At 40.6% G+C, this 20,777-nt stretch overlaps 1 protein-coding gene across 7 annotated transcripts in view; it reads right to left on the bottom strand.

Moving 5' to 3' along the window:
- Positions 1 to 20,777, bottom strand: part of Tnrc6b (trinucleotide repeat containing adaptor 6B) — a 217,188-nt gene that overhangs the window by 64,580 nt on the left and 131,831 nt on the right. For all 7 annotated transcript variants that reach the window (XM_029548218.1, XM_029548217.1, XM_021216504.2 and 4 more), the window contains 2 exons: positions 6,179 to 6,266; positions 537 to 558 (listed from right to left, as the gene is read on the bottom strand). In XM_029548218.1, the coding sequence (XP_029404078.1) occupies positions 537 to 558; positions 6,179 to 6,266 (110 nt within the window). The remainder of the gene's footprint in view (positions 1 to 536; positions 559 to 6,178; positions 6,267 to 20,777) is intronic.

The raw sequence follows: 20,777 nt of genomic DNA, 5'->3' as shown, positions 1-20,777 counted from the left end.
CATAATTAGAACCAGGAAAGCAGAAGGAACCACAGAAAAGACAGACTATTCGACTGAGAAAGACCTAAAGCCCACTTGCTTCTGTTGGTAACGCTCCAGTTTTTCAAGCAGAGTTAACTTATTCAAAATCTGGCATCTTTTAAAACGAACACTCCAGGCTGCAGTTCAGAAGAGTGTCAACATTCTAGATGTGACATTCCATTTTCAGACAAAATGCATAATGTATCCCATGGACCAAGACTGGGAAGTGTTCTCTGCAATTTCCATCTAAGACTAGGAGTTGATAATTTGTTACTGTTCTACTAATCAAAATCATGATTCACACACTTTTAAAACAAAGTATTTACTCTTTTTTTTTCCCCCCTAAAAATGTAAGGCCAACTGGAAACACAGTTTCAAGTGCTTTTAGTCTGTCATCCCTGCTCTGCAGTGATTGCAGACAACCCACCGTGATTACTGAGCACCCACTCTCCTGAGTGGATGCAGGCTGAGTCAGCAGCACTGTGAAGTCTACACACAGAGGATGGAAATCTTACCTTTGGTTTTTTGTTCCGTGACCTGCAAAAGAAATAACAGACATAAATAAATAAAATTTGCTTTTTAGTTCAGTACTGTATTGTATGATTGTTTTAATTTTACTAACTCAGGCAATCTAAGTTGTCAGTATACGCAGTACCCAGGCTTAGTTGAAATCCCCAAACAGCTGGGACTCAATTCAGACGTCCTTCTCGAGCTGTTCAGCCACACTCACACACCTAGGATTTGGAGGAAATCTAAATTAAAACAACAGCAGCAACAACACTCACCACCATTCCACTCGCTAAATGACATAGACCCTGTATTGGAAATGCTGTTAGCCATTTTGATTGCTCTAATTTTAGAAAGTCAAATAGACGTGGCCAGAAACTCAATTCGCCATAAATACAAAAAGATCCCTCCTGAGTATGAACTCAAATACTTCTGAGAGCAAACCTAAAAAGCCTGAGGGACTCATCATGAATTTCAGTTGCAAAGAGAGATCTGAAACCAAGCCCGTGTGACTCAGTTACTCACTTACTTGGTAGAGACAGTCACCTCTCCTAACAGGGTTTTGTTTGGTTAGGGTAAAATCAGATAGCAATCCCAAATAGTTCACTGAAATCTGCTGTCATCATCAAAATGTGTACCATAAAGCAGAGTGGTAAGACTGAACTGGGCAAAACTGGAACAAAATTTTATGAATGCTTTGTTAAAGTACTTCTTTATGTCATAACTAAGATTTTATGAAAACTTCTTAAAATTATGGGTGGCTAAAAATAGTAATGAACTTGAGGGTGTGGGGGGATGGAAATCTTTTGAAGCCAGATGGAAATTGCTTCTGATATTTCTATGGGGGGGGCAACAACACTGAGATACTCATCAAATACTCCTTATAATACAAAAACAAAACCACAAAAGAAAAACATCCCGAAGCAGGTAATCCAGAATCCTAGCCGTGGATGGATTACAGCATTAGGAATATGAGATTCCCCACTTTTCTAAACTGTCAGCCTGCTAAAGTACATTTACACTGATTATCTAACTATGTAAGAAGAGTTGTTAAAAATGAACTCAAAGTCCTCAATGCCCAGGGACCACAGAGAAAGACTGTAACAGCTAGGAGTCATGAGGATCAAAACAATTCTGAAACCGACAGAACCAATGCACTCATGAATTCACAGCAGCTAGAAAGACCTGAACAAAATCAACCCAGTTAGCAATCCAGCATGAAGGACGGAGGCGCCTTGGGACCCCACCCTGAGCCCAGGAACTACTAACAGTTCAGAGTCAGAGTGGCTTTCTTTAAAGGTGAGGCGGGTCTTTAGTGGGCATAGTAGGAGATGGTCATACATCCTTGACAACATCAGCAGCACAAATTACAATCAGAGGCTATAAAAGAATGGGAAAGACAGGATACTGGGGCTGGGGCTGGGGCTGAGGGAGGAACTGGAAGAGTGAATATAATCAAAGTATGTACTGCATGTTTTGTATGAAATTCTCAAAAGCACTAAAAATACATTAAACAAAAATATGGTCAGAGATAAACTCATAAAAGTAACTTTTTATTGGGCATAGTTTTATATACTTTCAATATATTACCCAAAATGTAATTGAATACATAGTTAAATAATTTAAAAATGAATGCCACAATCTTCTTTAAAAGACATATGTGGCTAGTAATCATTCGGGATTACTATTATCCATGAAAATAGTCATCTTTGGAGGGTATGTCCTGTAGTTGGCCAGCACTCAAAACAGACTTGAGCACACTTAGACTCTGAATCTAACCTAAACCACCTATTCTTAGGATTCCCTAGAGTGTTTCTTACATTTTTGCATTAAAAGACAGGCTAACTGTACTACACCGAAATCTGTAGAAGTGTCTTAAAATGAGCCTGCTCCCCACTACTAATTGCTACAGAGCTCAATTCTAGTGAAACGCCCTTGTGCATTTTTCTATAATCCCCAATTATCCAAGAATGAATGGGTTTGATCCACATAACAATTCCTGAAGGCAATTTAGGTTTTATTACATTGTAACTATTTCTTGAAATGCCACTTTGAAGATTAGTTGTATAGAAGGCAATGCTTTCCCCACTTGTAAGCAACAAATCTAAATCATGTTCAATATGTCTTATAATGTGGGTGCTGTTACCACAGCCGATTCTCAGATGGTGAAAAGCTGGACAGTGAGAGCCTATGTCCTGCCAACACTGCACAATGCTCCTTTTGCAGTGTCAGCCTAATGAATGAATGGAGTCCTTCTTTACACCTCTCTGGTGAATGGGAATTTAACATGGTTTACTCAGGGATGGTTCTGGAAAGAGCAAACTGCCATGGAACACAGTGGAAAGGGGCTCATGTTTAATTTCTGTGGGGGAGAAATTTAATTTTAGCCCTAAATGAAAGTCAATGTTTTTAAAAAAATGACACTGGTATCATTCATGCTTGTTCTATATCCAGTGCTGGGATGGAACCCAGAACACTCTTCTACCAAGTTACACATTCAGCCCACCACCACCATTCATGACCGTTCACCTACTAAACAAGCATTCTGAGCAACTACTGGCTACCACACACAGACACAGGGATGCTGTTGACATAAATACAGATAAGACATCAAAAAATTTATATCCAGTTTAAGGAAGAAGACAGACACAAAGAGGTGGTTAAAAAACAATGAGGAAAGAAAGCAAGCCATGGAATCTGTATCTAATCTTGTGTCACAGAACACAACTTGTGGTACATTCTCTACAATCCTTTCCACTAGAGTACACTTTATGCCTTCTAGCTGTCTTTACAGTAATACAGGAAGTAAGCTTTGTGCTCTTTCCTTAAAATTACTAAATTGAAATTTAATTCTAAAATTATACAGTGGCTTACTACAACAAAATGCTATCAAAGACAAGTGCCAACCTGAGTGAGCCTAGACTCTGTTAGCTGATCCTTTCTCTCTCTTCCTTTCTTTCAGCAGCCCCGGCTGACTTTGAACTTCCAATCTCCTTGCCAATAACTGGGTTATAGGCAGGCATAATCCTGCCCAACCAAGATGTCTGAATTCTTATATTAGTCATAATTAATCCCTTGCAATTTTCAGGTTTGTCCTTTGTTATTACTTCTTACTCAGTCTTCAATGCAGATGCACACACACAGTGCCCAGCTGTATAAACTACATGCTCTATATAAATACTCCCAATTTACTCTCAGTGTCGCCACACTGTCCTTTATTTTCAATAAATTTCCTATTTGTAGAATTTATAATAAAAGTTCACAGTATATCTGATTTATAAATATAAGACATTATATATAAATATATATTATATATAAACATTTAAAATATATAACATAATTATATAAATATTTAAAATATTATATTTAAAGACAGAATTTCTCTGTGTAGCCCTGGCTGTCCTGAAACTCATTTTAAAGTCCTCAAACTGAGAGGGATTTGCTCATCTCTGCCTCTCCAGTGACATTGATATTATTTTTTTATGGTTTTAGAGCTTTATTGTAGAAAGGCAGGGGGAAAGAGAGAATATAAATATAGAAAGAGAGAGGCCGGCCATGGCCATGTGGAGAGAGGTGGGAAGGGAGAGAGAGAAGGAGGGCTAGAGAGTAAGAAAGGTGAGGGCTTAGAAAGAGCGACATTAATATTTTAATGCAACAAGCATTGTTAACATTGTTAAGCATATCTTAACATTGTCTATGTTAAGACTCAGGACAGATATATACTGACTAAAACAATCATTCTCTACTCGTCATCTAGTCAACAACCCCTGCTCCAGACTCTTCGGGTCCCGATCAGCTTCATTCCCACAGACAGAGAAGTCTGTGTACCAATTTAGTAGGTGAAATATGAGTGGCTGAGAGGAAGATGTTCGAAATTCACTTGAGACTTTTGGGGGCTGGGGGATCAGCAAAGCATGGGGCAGGAGCTCAAAGGCCACAGGGCAATAGAGGCAAGCCAACACTAGTGGACCTGCACTTCTCTGAGTCTGACAGGGAAGGTGGCTATGTATCCAAAGTGAAGGACTACAGGCCCACCCTTCATCTCCTGTGAGAAAAGTTTTATGTAGGCCACTTGGCATAGAACTCACTCACTATGTAGCTGAGGACCATCTGAACTTCCAACCATTCTGCCTCTACACCAAATGGTGGGATTACAAGTACACATGACCACACCAGGCTCATCACCTGCTCTTTCTATTCACATTCTTTATTCTGGAATCATAGGCAGTTCTGATAGGCTAAGATTGGAAGGAAGCAAATGCTCTGACAGCAAGAAGTATGATAGAAGATTTACCACTATCAACATGACAGAAACACCATTAATATCAGACAAAATTTTAAAACACTTAGCAGTCTGATACAACACTAAATAATTGTCTCTGTTCCTTTTAATTAAGTCATAAACAATAAATTACATTCATACACTTAATGTAGCAGGGTTAACTGCCGCACAATTCTGAGAGTATTTCCAAGAATTTTCAAATGCTGGTCCTCATAAACGATCTATTTATATTACTTCATATAATGAAATTACAGGGCATGCATATTCAGTGATGCTGGGAAAACCCCCTTCTGCTTCACATTAGGTCTGACAGCCTTTACTATTCTATGTGATGGATCTCTCTGAACCTCCTAACAGTTTATACCTCCATAAACTTAAGCTTTAAAACCAGTACTACAGCAGGGACCCTCCAAGCTGACTGACCAGCAATAAGGTCCTGCTTGCCAAATCTCCACATAACCACACTAGACCTTGCCAGCAAATCTTGACACCAGAAGAAGCTACATAGCGACCCTGCAGAGCCAGAGCAAGTTACATATTCCTAATGGAATGGTGGAACAGGGAAAGAAAGCCTGGCCAGTCAGGAGCCAGGCCTGCGTACTGGGATAGGGGCGATGCTCTGAAGCAGAAGGCTGTGCTGTCTGCTTCCAACAGCTCCATCAGACAAACATTTTGATCAGAACTTGACAGCTGTCAACTCTGCCTTTTCATTTAGTATCTCTTTTCCCCTCCAAGCACACTCTTCAAGCTATGCGATGCTCTAGCCCCCAAGAAACTATGCAAGACACCATTTGTTTCATCATTTTTGAGGCAGACACGGCCACACTATTTAGCTCGAGCTGGTCTGGAACTAGCTCTGTAACCCAGGACAACCTCAAACTGAGCATTTTCCTGCCTCCCTAGTGATGGGATTACAAACACGGGCCGCCATGTCTGGACTACAAGAACCTGTCTGAGGGCAGCTTACTGATGGGATTATTAAAAAGCAAAATTTCCTAAACTATAGTGTCATGGGTAGGCCAAAAAACCAATAGGGCATACTTGAGCAAGTCTTAAAAAGTTTGTCTATAAACTTGGAGAGAAGATGATACTAAATTATGGTTCAGATAGCAAAACGACACGAGTTGAGACTTTCTTAATATTGGTTTACTTATGTCTTCATACAATACGCTGTAACACTATTTATCATCCCTTGTATAGTAATATGTACAAATTTCAAACATTTTTCTAATTTCTCATTTCAAATTTATTAACTTTCAAATAAACTAATGAATGCCTCGGGTGTGTTTTCCTGTGTCAGATATTCATGTAAGGCAATCACTGATGGATGGCCGGAAAACAGAAAGATAAGCCCGATGCTCAGCTCACCTTCTGGGCGGCTTCTTTTTTCTTTTTATCCTCTTTCTTCCTTTTCTTGTCTTCCATTAACTGTTCTTCCCTTTCTTGCTCCTTCTCTCTGTAAAAAGAAATGGCATGCCAGAGAGGTTATACATGAATATTCACACCCTAATTCTGTAGCAAAAATCACACTACTAACACCTCACTTCCACCAGAACGACACGTAAACCCATGAGCCTTAGGTATTCCCCATCAGGGTTTGTCATCTCTGTCACAAACTATTTATCACATAGGCTTGTTTTCGAAGATGCCTAAAAGCATTTCTATAATATCTGTATACACACGCTCACAGGATTAGTGCACTTTTATTTAGTAATAGATTTGTTTTGACTATAATATATAGGTGACTTCTAGTAATATTTAAAACAAATAATACAGACATGTTAATTCAGTTGTGGTATAGATATTTTTATAATTTAGGTGTCTGCCTGTGATCTCTTTGGAATGGTAAACATGTAAATTTTTGTTCTATATTTTTCAGATAAAGTTACTAATACCATATTCTGCACATATTTCCAATGAGTATATGTGTGCATATAGACCTTGGGTTTCTTCCTCCATCACAACCCTTTTTCTTTTGTTAAATTTCACTTTATTTTGGGGGTTGGATGTTTTGTTTGTATTCTATGTGTACCTGGTGCCTAAGCAGGCCAGAAGAGGGCACTAGATCTCTAGAACTGGAGTTAGAGGTACCCGTGAGCCACTTTTGTGAGTGCCAGGAATTGACCTGGGTCCTCTGAAAGAACAAGTACTCATAACCACTAAGCCATTCTTCTAGCCCCTCCACCTGATTTGTTTGCTTGTTTGTTTGTTTTGAAGCTGATCCTAGAGCTCTAGGTTTCTAGTAGACTGGGTGGCTGGCAATCCCCAGGGATGTACTTGTCTCTCACCCCTAATCCCATGCCCTAGAGCTGGGATTACAGTTGTGGACCACAGCCCGGACTTAGTAACAACCACCACCACCACCACCGCAGTGCTGGGATCTAGTTTAGGTCTTCATGCTTACACAGCAAGCCCTTTACTTATACCCAACCATCTCCCCAACCCCAATATCCATGTTTTTAAGGAAGGTACTAAGAGTCCTAGAGATCAAAGTGCTCTCTGGTGGGTGTGTTTACAACTGCATCTTTCTCCTACAAATACAAATTAGGTCAGTTGATCTGCTCCACTCATTAGCATTAAAACAATACACATTAATAGTTCAGTTGAGGAATTGTACTAAATCTTAAGATATACAATTTATATAACAAATCCAAAGTTCATTCTATGTATCCACTGAGTAACAAGGCCAACTCACCAAGAGTATAACCTCAAATAGAGGGTTCGCACTTGAAACAGGCCCCAGATAGCTTACTGAACCTTAGTGGGAAGAGCAGCCAGAGACAACAGACACAGCCTATGGCAGCTAGGATTTTAGGTAATAACACATCAAATCAAAACTTCACAGACATCATCTAAATACGACCAAGATAAAAGAAACTAAAGAAACAATTAAGGAACTAACAGGTCTGCAAATGGCAAGCCACAAAAATGGCTCCAAAGGGACTCAAGTGTGGGTAAGAAGGCAGGCCTAGTCAGATACACTCTGCCTACACAAAAGAAACAGGAAAAGAACTAAAGTGGGCACTCATGAATAGGTATCAATGCTTTACCTACAAAGCCAAGAATTTTCTACACCAGAAGTGGCAGTGGGCGATCCCAGCGTGTGGGGATGCTTTGAGCTATAAACTAGCACTGGCTACACTGTGGAAAACAAACAAACAACACAACAAAACCAAAAACACAACCACCAAACAACAAAAACAAAAACCAAAAAAACCCCAAAGTCAAAACCAAACCAAACCAAACCAAACCAAACCAAAAAGATGAACAAACCCAACCCAAGCTGTAATATTTTTTTTAAAAAATGTATTTTCCTGTAAAGCTGTAACTGAATCTACAGACACAAACATCAGACTTTCTCCTCTACCCCGGACATAAATATATAAAAGTTTTATGTGCAAAACAAGCTCCAATTCTAACTTTCATGTGAAAAATACAACCAAAGGCAAGTTTGTCTCCAACTCCTGTAGGTCCAACAATGTGTTCCCTGACTAGCATAGTATGCACTACCTGAGTCTGTAGCAGTCCACTTTGGCCAGGGCTGGAGAGAGGGTTTAGGGTTAAGAGTGTTAACTGCTTAGTGCAGAAGACCTGAGGTTCAATTCCTAGCACTCACACGGGCAGCTCAACTAATGTCCTTTTTTGGCCTTTGTGGACACCAGGCACTCATACAATGCACAGACATATATGCAGACAAGACATCTATACACAAAAAATTATAATAATTTTTTTTAAAAGAAAAAACTGGGACAGATAAGTGCTGACCACATAAGGAGCTGGCCACAGTCCCATTACAGATGGCTTTGGGGCCCTGTGCTTTCTCTCTCAAGCAAAAGCAGCCGAGGTTCCCTGTCATTACCACGCTGCTCCCACATTTTATAGTGAAACTGGTTACAGAGAAGGAGCAGCCAAAGTCTGGGCATCTCCTGCTTAAATAGTCAGTGCTCTGATTCAATGCCCCCACTTAAAACAAAAGTTCATTAAAAAGACACATTTAAAGACACATTCTCAAAAAACAACTCATCTTTTTAAAATTCTTTTCTTATGAACAGCTAATTCAGGGAAAGAGAATGAAATTCATGCTTTCTAGAAGGACATTTATTTCCAAAGCAAATATTTTTCAAAGCTTTCCAGGAGACAAGCTTTGCTTTCTCCCGGATTTTTTCTTTCATTTCATTTTCAAACAGCATCTTGGTACAAAGTCTTCTCTTCTCTTTTACTTTCTAAGGGAAATGTTAATTTCCCTTGCCTGCCACTGACTTGCTTGAACCAAACAGTATGGTGCTCACTTACCTCTTAATTCAGGTATTTCCCTAGCTAGGCTGTACAAAAATATCATTTGGGGAGCTCTGAAACCTCCCTGTGCTGACTCAGAACCCAAGCAGAGTGAAGAGGACACGCACTGTAATGGTAAAGGGAAAGCACATGCATACAGAAGGGTGTCAGTAAGGGAGGGTAATAAGACAACAGCAGCCAGGTTTCTCAAGCCTCAAAAAAGTTACAAAAATGCAAAGGGAAAACAGACAAACAAGCAAGCAAACAAACTCGGGGAGTTGGATGTAAATTGGTTATCAGCAAGTACTCATCATTTTTTTGTTTGGTTTGTTTTTTGTTTTTTTTTTCTTCCGAGACAAGGTTTCTCTGTGTAGCCCTGGCTGTCCTGGAACTCAGAAATCCGCCTTCCTCTGCCTCCCTCTCCTGAGTGCTGGGATTAAAGGCGTGTGCCACCACTGCCCGGCCTCATTGTTTTTAATAAACACAAACACAAACACATATACGTAACTGTTTGCTGATCTAGCTACCTATTCCTGCCCTCCCCATGTCTGTAACCATGAGGCTACAAAAAGAAAGAAAGAAAGAAAGAAAGAAAGAAAGAAAGAAAGAAAGAAAGAAAGAAAGAAAGAAAGAAAAAAGGAATACTCAAACAGTAATGAGCCAAAGATTTTCAGCTTTTAAATACCATTCTTTACTAAAAGAACCAGAGTTATCTGACAGTGGGGAACCAAAATGTTAATTCAGGGGCTACGGCCAGAAAAGTCTAATAAGAAAACAGACTACCTGCATAAAGCAGGAAGTCCTTAAAAGGATAGTCTGAAGGGATCCGACTATCTGGGACAACATGAGATCACTGTAAGTAATGCTAGTAGAGGGTATAAACCATTATATAAATTAGTAAAACACAAAGGACAAAGGATTTCCTACAAAATTAATAAATTATGAGAGAGGGGAATGCAACGTTCGAAGAGTTTAAAAACACCTACGCACAAAATACTTTTCAATTTTAAAAGAGTAATAGGAGACTGGATGTACAACCTCGATCAAGTATTCCATCGCCTGTTTAATGTATGGGAACAGTTGGGGATCTATCAGACAACTGCACCTTGAGAGCTAAGAGGCAAACTACAAAATAAATGGCTTGAAAGCTTCCCAGGTTTCAAGGCATCAAAGTCAAGGCAGGTTTGAAAACCTACTGTGAGTGGAGGGGAACTAAGGAGACGGGCCAGAGGCATCAGGCAGTCCTTCTGCCACAAAGGCTCCAATACAATATTGACTCGGCATTTTGTTTTGTTTATTTTGAGGCAGTGTCTCACTGAAGCACCCCAGGCTGTTCTGGATGCACTATATAGACTGGCCTCAAATTCCAGGCAATTCTCCTGCCTCAGCCTCCAGATAATGGCAATTACAGGTATGAATCATGGTGCAGGGCTAGATCTTTGCTTCTTTCTAGTGGTTATACTGCAGTATAGGAGAATGTTCTGTTTGCCAGAAAACACTATAGCATTGGCAAAAGAGCTGCATGTATGTGCCTGGGCACCACCAGGTCACTGGCTTATTCTCTAACAACTCAGAAAACCATACAGATTTGACCTCTAAATCCGAGACTGTTGCCCCAAACAACAAAGACAAAGCTATCATATCACCAGTCAGCGTTCCAGTTCAGCGAGACAGCAATCGCTAGGGACTGCTTACTCCCCACCTCCTCCATTCCCAAGTATTCTAACATGTAGCTAAGCTTGAAAACTGCCCATACAAATGCATTCCTTATAATTTACACTTTAAACCTTTACCAATGGGACTGGAGAGGTAGACCAAAGGTCCTTAGTTCAAATCCCAGCAACCACATGGTGGCTCACAACCATCCTTAACAAAATCTGGCTCTCTCTTCTGAAGTGTCTGAAGATGGCTACAGTGTACTTACATATAATAGGTAAATAAATCTTAAAAAACAAAAACAAAAAAACCTTTACCAAATGATGGATTGGAGATGGCTCAGCTGTTAAGAGCAATGGATGCTCTTCCAGAAGAACAGGGTTCAATTTCTAGCACCCACATGGAAGCTCACAACAGTCTGTAACTCCAATTCCAAGGGATCTGACACTCACACAGACATTCATGCAAGTAAAACACCAATGTACATAAAAATACATTTCTCTCTCCTTCCTCCCTCTCTCCTCCCTCTCTCTCTCTCTCTCCTCTCTCTCTCTCTCTCTCTCTCTCTCTCTCTCTCTCTCTCTCTCTCTCTCAAACTAAACCAAACCAAACCCAACCCAACACAACACAAATGTAAATGCCAGGTGAGGAGGTGGGTCCCACTTAACCACTGACAGTTTCTAAATATGAAGGGCAGGTGGATTTGTTTTTCTTGTACCTCCCTTTCCCCTACCAAACTTCTACTGAATCAGTTCAGCACATACAGTAAGAGTTCCTACTATTTGCCAGGTAATATCTCCAGGTTTATTTCCAAATATGTATGAAATTGTGGGCCCCTCAAGTCCTTCACAGACCCTGGGGACTCCTGGCTAAAACTGTGGCTGCCAGCCCAGCGCGCCTCATCTGTTCAATGTTCTGCGTGCATCTCTTTCACGTTGGTTTGGACATGGAAGGTGAAGGGGCATTGTCTAGGGGCTGGGTGTACAACCAGGTCCCAGCACTTGCCTCTGTAGGTGGAAAATTTTTGTCATTTCTTTGTCATTCCTTTGTTAGTACTAGAAGAACTGAAGTATATGTCTCCCCAAATATATACATAAGTAAACAAAAGATATAACAGGGACATTACAATCTAGAATAAATCTAGAATGGTAAAAAGTCAAATTATACTCCTACTGGCCCTTGTCACGATGATGGACTTCAAGGTCAACTGAATGCTAAGCACAGGCTACTGCCACCGCAGACCCAAACTAGAAAAGCTTCTAAAGGGAAACCCAGCATTCCTTCCTGTAGACATCTCTTACTGTCTGGAAGCTTCATCTGTCAAATAAAGTCGACTGACCTGTAGCTGAGGCAGGAAATAGAAGGTGCGAGTGCTAGTAGGAAGTGAGAACTTGCTGGGAACATGGGAAAAGGCAGAAACTCAGGAGCTAGGCAGAGGTAAGTTGATACATGGCAGAATTAAGACCAGAATAAATGGGATATTAATGATATTGGAGAACAGGCAAAGGTATGGCCTAGGTATTTGTAAATATATTTGAGTTTCAGAGTCATTATACTGGGAGCCTAGGGTTGGGCGGAAAATCTTGGCTTTTACAAGTTGAAACATTTTTATTTTATTATTTTTTTAAAGATTTATTTATTTATTATATATAAGTACACTGTAGCTGTGTTCAGACACTCCAGAAGAGGGTGCCAGATCTCATTACGGATGGTTGTGAGCTACCATGTAGTTGCTGGGATTTGAACTCAGGACCTTCAGAAGAGCAATCTTAACCGCTGAGTCATCTCTCCAGCCCTGAGTTGAAACTTTTAAGAAAGGCAGTTGTAAGATGTCTCAGTATTTAAAAGGACACAACTGCCAAATGTGACCAGCTGAGCTTGACCCCTGGGCGCCTGTGGTGAAAGAACAGGCCCCACTCTTGCAAAGTGTCCTCTAGCCTCCACACTTGTGCACACAAACACACAAAATAAAATGTTTTGTTTATTTAAAAAACACAAACAAGCCTGGGCAGTGGTGGCTTAAACTTTGAATCCCAGCACTTGATCTATCTATCTGTCTATCTACTTATGGTTTTTCCAGACAGGGTTTCTCTGTATAGCCCTGGATGTCCTGGAACTGACTCTGCATCTCAGTGCTTGGGAGGCAGAGGCGGGCAGATCCTGTGAGCTCGAGGCATCCTGGTCTACAGATCAGTCAGGACCACAGAGACCCCTGTCTCGGAAAATAAAGAATAAGTAAGACCACAACAAACACAAAGGCAATGCTTGATGGGCTGGGTAGTAGCTAAGTTGTCAGAGTGCCTGATGTACAAGCCTGAGGACCCGAGTGTGCTGACTCACACTGGCACACCAAGGTGTGCTTCTGGGCTGGCTGGAGGTAGCTTAGCCTAATGGGCAAGCTCAAGGTTTCAAAAGGAGTCCATCCCAAAATCAAATTGGATGGCTCTTAAAGAATGATTCTTGAGGCTCACCTCTGGTTTCTAGATACACACACACTAGCATACTCATGTATACCTGCATGTGCAACACACACACACACACACACACACACACACACACACCTCAATAGGCAGTACTTGAATAAAAAGGAAAACATCCGATAGTGCCTGAGCTGTGTGGCCCAGCAAGAATCCTGCTCTGCATACAAGTTCACAACACTGAAAAGCAATGGAGCCAACATTCTTGACACTAAGCAGAGAAGAGCTAAGAACAGCTGATCTGGACTACAACTCTCCAGTGCCAGCACTTAGTGTGCAAATTCAACCTCCACTTCCAATTCATCCATTCTGCAAACCTACCACCACCACCGCCACCAACAAAATCCAAACTCAAGCCCTTGTGCCTATTTACTTCAATGAAATCTTCCTTACCAACTCAAAGTCCAAAGAAATTCACACTCTTATGTACACAACACAACCACTGTCCTGCCTCTTGTGTGGCTCTACAGGCATTAAGGCAGACATCATGACACCATCATTAGCTTCAGAGCCCATAAAATGGCCTTATGCAGCATTCCTGGTCATGACAGGGATGTATCTTAGGGACACCTTTGCATTTTCACACAATCCCCCCCCCCTCCTACCAGGAGGCCTAGAAACAGATCTTGCTCTTTAACAAATAATAGGTGTCTAACATGAGCCAGGCACTTTTCCAAGCATGGGAAAAGGCAGAAACAAAGCCAAGCTTCAGCCTGCAGAACGAACAGGGAATAAGCAGGGCATACAACAAAATACATGCCAAAACATATGCTTTGGGTGGCAGCAGGGCAAGCTGAACTGATGGAGACTAGCAGAAGGGTACTGCTTTATCTGGCATGGTTGGGAAAGGCCTCTGATACGGTAGACTAGGAACAGAGGTGATTGAGGCAAGGCACTCATTTGTCCGGGGATAGCAAGTATTAAGGGGCAAGATAAGAGGAATGAGTGCTCAGAATAAAGGCATTTTCAAAGCAGACAGCAGACATCTTCCTACACAGGACACAGCATCAGATTCACAATACCCTGTAGTATCCCTACGTCCAACCAAAAGGCTCCCTCTCCCAGCAGTATCAATACGGAGACTTCCTATAGCAGGGCTTATCTACAGCACTCTGCACAGCACAGCACAGCACAGGAATGGGTATGGAGGGGGCATCAGCCTGGCTCTTCTTGTCACTTGCTTCATACAGGTACTGAGAACACCAGAGGGGCTCCATGTAAATACGTGCTGTTGAAAGAATAAAACCAGAGAGATAGCTGGAGAGATGGCTCAGTGGTTAAGAGTACCTACTGCTCTTCCAGAGGTCTTGAGTTCAATTCCCAGCAACTACTTGGTAGCTCACAACCATCTGTAATGGGATCCGATGCCCTCTTCTGGTGTGTATGAAGATACAGGAAATAAATAAATATATTAAAAAAAACAAAACACACACACACACACACAGAGAGAGAGAGAGAGAGAGAGAGAGAGAGAGAGAGAGAGAGAGAGAGAGAGAGAATGTGTAATTCAGTTCAGTGACAGAACACTAGCCTGGCACATGTAAGCCAGGGTCCAAGCTGAAAAAACAAGAGTGAGCAATGCTTCCTATCCTTCAGACGGGAGATTCATTTAAAGAAAAGCCTCAAACATAATGGAGAAAATCTAATAACCACACTCCGTGACTGTGACGCACCAGTTACTGACCCGTGGCAGCAAGCAAAAGAGTCTTCTGAGTGCTGACACCCTAGACAAAGAGACAGAAGAAACACAATGCCAGGAAACCATGAGAAATACCATGAATAAAGCTGGGTGAAGGGACAGGGAACAGGAGACATTTGCTGCTGCTGTTGAGGTAGTAGCATCTGAGCAGAGATGTAAATGCAAAGAATCCCACGGAGAGCATAGGAGTGTGCTAGCAGTGTAGCTACTGGGTAGGAACACATTGGAGTCTAGGAGTCTGAGGAGAGCCTGGCCATCACTGGGAGTGTCAGTGGGAGGGGGAAAAGGAGAGAAGGAAAAGGAGTGAGGAGAAGAAGCGACAAGGTAAGACAAAGTGGAGTGCCTACTGTTTGTTTAGGGGCTTATTTTGTTGACGAGAGTCAGAGAGCCACAGCCAGTCTCCTACGGACATTCTCACATGTCAGTTTCCTGAGCTTACTATGGGACACCCCAAAAGTCCCAGGCCACCATTAAAACAAACAAACCAAAAAACCCCAAACCCCTTCTCCTTTGCCTCATTCATTTATTTCTGTGGTACTCACTTGATGCTGAGGACTAAGCAGAGGTCAAGAGTTGCGCAGCAAAGAGAGCCTTGCTGGAGCTCTCAACCAGACTTGTGAACCTGTTGTGGCTTGCACTGACAGAGAGGCCCACAGGGTAGAAGCGCATGTCTTCTGTGCTCACATCTCCTCTCTTAACATGCTATGGTATACTCTGAGGAGAGCTTGAAGTGCCTTTGGTGTTTCAAAGCATGAGCAGAAAGAAAGTACACCAGACCACCTAGATAGACTGCCAGAGAGGACGAGCCAGTACCAAAGGCTGTGTAATATGGTGACACATATGCAGCCATACTGTGTTACTCCAGTTAGGAGATCACCCATGAAGGAGAGAAAAGGAAGGACTATCAGTATCTTGGCTGTGGTAACTAAAGTAAAATCATGAACAGCTCAGTTTAGACCAATGAGCAAGGCTCGATTAGACAGGAAATTGCTGCATATATTCGGGAGAATCATCTTCTTAAAGGTCGGGGTAACTGGCCACCAGTAACCTTCAAGACAACTCAGACACCTGAGCTAAGTGGCAGCTCTTCTAGTCACAGTTTGCAAGTAACTCCATAGACTACTGTACAGATCTGCACAGGTACAGTCTCACGTATTATCTCATGGCTTCTATGTAACATTTCTGAAAGACCACGTGGTTGGCGGCCATAGGCTGCAGGTGAGGGTGAGGCAGATGACGTTAGAGAGATGCTCTGTCTCAATAATGATGGAGATGTGACAGAACTATGTAGACCTACATATGTGCACAAATAAAATGAGAAGTCTTGATAAAATCCATGGGGTTGTATCAGTGTTATAAACTTGGCTGTGATGCTGTGCTATAGTTTTACACGCAGTTACCACTGGTTGAAACTGGGCTATAGACCATGTGGAATTCTTTTGTATTGTTTCTTATACTGCACATGAATCTACAATCATCACAACAACAAAAAAAAAATCAATTAAAAAAAAGAGCTTCAAACACTGACTCATCTTTTAGTCTAATTAACACATTTCCAAGAACCTGTACTTAAAAAAAGAAAAAGAAAAAGATTTGCTCTAGTTCATGTATGGTTTGCAAACATATATATATATATATGGCATGCTTGGTGTTCACAGAGATCAAAAGAGGGCACTGACCTCATGGGATTGGAGTTACAGATTGTTGTGGGCCATTACGTGGGTTCTGGGAATTGAACCCACATGTCCTCTACATGAATTACAAGTGCTCTTAACTATTGAGTTATCTCTCTAGCCTCAGGACCCAAACTTGAAACCAGTGGTTCTCAAACTTCCTAATGCTTCAACCCTTTGATATAGTTCCTCATGTTGTGGTGAACCCCAACCATAAAATTACTTTTGTCGTTATTTTATAGCTGTAATTGTACTACTGTTATGAACTTAATATACATATCTAATATGTAGGATTTCTGATATGTTTTTCCCCACAAGGGGTCTCAATCTAAAGGTTGAGAACCACTACTTTAAACCATTTTGAAAATAGCTATTTATGAAAGTTGTATCTGAGAACTTCAGAAAAATTTTAGTCAATAATCCTAGATACTCACTTCTAAAAAAATTCTAGAATCTACATTTCATCCTATCATGTTCCAAACAGTTTTACATTAACCAAGTGTTTCCTGTCTTAAGCATTTCAGATGTCCTAAGGCCATTTAGAACACTTCTCTACCACACTGTCCACAATAACTTCCAGTTGCTACCACTTTGTGCTGGTATGTACCTCAGCTCTGTTGACACCAACATCAATTTCAAGTCCCTTTTTGGCTTATTTCCTAGACTTTTTTTTTTTTTTTGGTAAAATATTATTTATTTATTATTAGTTATACGAGTACACTGTAGCTGACTTCTGACACACACCACCAGAAGAGTATATCAGATCCCATGACAGATGGTTGTGAGCCACCATGTGGTTGCTGGGAATTGAACTCAGGACCTCCGGAACAGCAATCAGTGCTCTTAACCGCTGAGCCATCTCTCCAGCCCTCCTAGACTTTCTTATGACAAAATTATTTATGTTGCCATAAAGAGCACTGATGTACAACTTTAATGGGGAGCATACAGGTTCACATCCTGTCATAGAGCAGGCCAGAAATCATATAGTCCTGATGAGGTTTACAAATGTCACAGCAGTCTCTTTACTCTGCAAGAGTAGGAAGGAGCTCCCCTGGAGCCTGTCTTACAGCTCCTGGAGGACCCAGGAGATGACATCACCATTTAATTATCTCTGTTCATCAAGGGAGTGTATGCCACTCACCGTCTGCCCACCAAGAACTCTACAACACAGATTTAAACACAATTTTCAAATCACATCTAATACCTGTGATTTGTCAAGTATGTACTTCCTTAAAAGACAAAAGGTAATCCTTGCAATTTATAAAACAGAAAGAAAATAACTAGGCACAAACCATTACCAATCAAATCCAATTAAGGATTAATGATACCACATGAATACTTGGGAAGAGAAAAAGTAACAAAAGAAGTGCAGTGAAAAGAGTTAAATGGTGCTCCAAGTACTCATTGAAAGTGTTTTTCATTTCAAATGCATAAGAAAGAGAGCCTGCTGGAATACATCCATTTAGGCAGAGGAAATTATATAGTAGGGTACTCCAAATATCTGTGTTGGATTTGTTCTTAACATTTTTTTCATTTGTTGGATCTAACTGAGGGAATTTAATGGGATGCTAATGTAATTTGTACATGATATTAAATTAGAAGACAAGGCCAGACACTGCTAAGAGATAGAAATAATTTTGAGACTAAGTGATTCACAGGAAGAAAACATAACATTGTAGCCACAAAACTTTAGTAGTGCATGTCTCTTTAATCCAGACAGGTACAAACATTTCTCCTGCCTTCAGCTGTGTCTTGTGACAGGACAAGCAATATGTCAGTAACATGCAACATTTAGCTTCTTTTGGAAACTGTATAAAATAATGATAATAATAATAATAATAATAATACAATATTTTATGTATCAAAACATCACACCGCAGCTCTCCACCAGTAATAAATTCTGATCATACTTAGTTAGCATTAGCAACTGGACTGTCTCATGGTGGGCTATGAAATGGTATGACCACTCTGCAAAGCAGTTTGGCAAGCTCTGAAAGAGTAAAACATCCGTTTGCTTATGGGTAGCCATTGCACTCCCAGAGAAAAGTATACCAGGGAAAGACTTTCAAATAAACATTCACAGCAGCTTTCTCTGTCAGTACTGAAAACCAGAGCTGTCCAAGTTTACTTCAACAAGTGAATGGATAAATTATGATATAGCAGACTACTCAGCAATAACAGGAATGAAGTACTGATTATATAACACAAATAAACCTCAAAATAGTGATGACAAGTATGAGTCCACTTGCCTAAAAATATCAGGAAATGCAAATTGATCTATAGTAATAGAAGCTAGGTACATACAGGGGTAACTGAGGTTTAAGTGGGCAAAAGGAGACTTTAGTGGTAAAGAATGTATTCATTGTCTTTCGTACAAACATCAAGATGTATCAAATTGTACTGCTTAAATACAAAAGGTTTATTATATGTCAATTTTATCTTACATACAAGGTCACTGTTTTAACCCCTCTGGATTTTTAGCTTGTATTCAATCAGCAATGTCTACATGAAGTATATCAAAGCTCTTTATTTTTCATTCTTGTGGATTTGATTGTCTTAAAATACCAAAGTTCTTTAAATTCAAAAGACCCCCTTATAACAGGTGTGGTGGAGAGAGAGAGTCAGATCTCTAGGAGTTCAAGGCCAGCCAGTAACATATCAAGATCTGAGCTAGCCAGAGAAAGAGAGTTGGGTGGGAGAGGGGGCAACAGACATACATATAGATGGAGGACCTCACCTCAGGTTTAAAGGTAAAATCTGGTGAATGAAACTTTGTTAATATTACCTCCCATTTCACTCCCCAAGTTCTTTCCCATACATGATGATTATGGCAGGTTCCTAAGGTCAGCCCAATAGTAGCAGTTTTACTCATATCCAAGCAGGCTAAGGAACAGGACGATGATAAAGGCCATCTACTCTAATATTTATAACTGGGAGCCACTAAGACCTGTTTAAAACTCAGGGACCAGAAAACCCCACAAACACAAAACCCCACAATTCAGAGAAACACTCTACCCTCTACACTTGACAGCAAGAAATGGAAAAGAAAGCTTTGGGAAGAACTACTCACTACCAGAATAACTATAATCCTAGCCAGGACTCACTTAAAACCAACAGCACCAAGGTACACATACCTAGAAGACCATGGAACACATTAATATTAGTTAGGGATGCAGTCACAAATACTCAAGTGTGGTCATTTTTGTACTGTTATTTGTTGCATCTGGGCATGGCCAAATGTATTTGTTATTTTATATAAAAGAATATATTGGGCTGGTGAGGTGACTTAGCAATTAAATGAACCAACATTAAGGTGGAAGGAAAAGAAGGCTCCCAAAAGTTGTCTTCTGACTTTCACACCCTTTCTGTGGCACATATATGCCCACAACACAGTAATAATAAACTAATTAATCTCTGAGTGTGGTGACTTATGCTTGTAATCTCAGCACTTGGGAAGCTAACAAAGAAAGATGGCCACAGTTCGAAGCCAGTCTGGGCCACAGAGTAAGATCTTGCCTCAAATAACAGCAACAGTAATAACTTGCTTTTGAAATACAGTAAGATTGTTAGCAATTTCATACCAAAATTAAATTATGTTGAAACTCCACTCCCTGGTAACTGCAAAACAATTCAAGCATGGAGTCTGACTAACTTTATGGTATCCAAATGCATTAGTGGCCAAGACCTGAAAAAACAGAAGTGCTTTACCAAGGCCACACACACAAAGGCCTCTTCTCTTCAGATGCTGACTGGAAGCTAGGAGCTAAGCATGCCCAAGGGAGAATGAGGTCTATGATCCTAGGGCACCTCTTGCCAACAGAGGAAGGAGCCTTGGCCCTCCTCTACCACTAAGCCACTCCCTCTCCCAAGGGCTACACTTGTACACAGAAGAAATGAGGGCTTAATAATGTTGTAAGACTTTTAAAGCAACATTACAATTTATGGAATCCATGTGAAGGAAATGAATTTAAACAGTATGCTGCACTTGTGTCATAAAGTGCACTACTATATGTCCTCCATATAGCCCTGTCAGGTACCATATAACAGACACAGAGATGATCTGAAGAGTCCAATTATGCACGGCTTATAAAGTAGTTTACACAGTCTTATAGGTTTAGCCTTTAGGAAAAATAAACAAATAAGCAAATATACATATATATATATAATGTATATAATATTATAATATA

Source organism: Mus pahari, chromosome 17 (assembly GCF_900095145.1).
Source record: "Mus pahari chromosome 17, PAHARI_EIJ_v1.1, whole genome shotgun sequence".
NCBI lineage: Eukaryota > Metazoa > Chordata > Mammalia > Rodentia > Muridae > Mus > Mus pahari.
The sequence above is the reverse complement of the archived record's forward strand: the minus strand, read 5'-3'. Positions and strand labels throughout refer to the sequence as shown.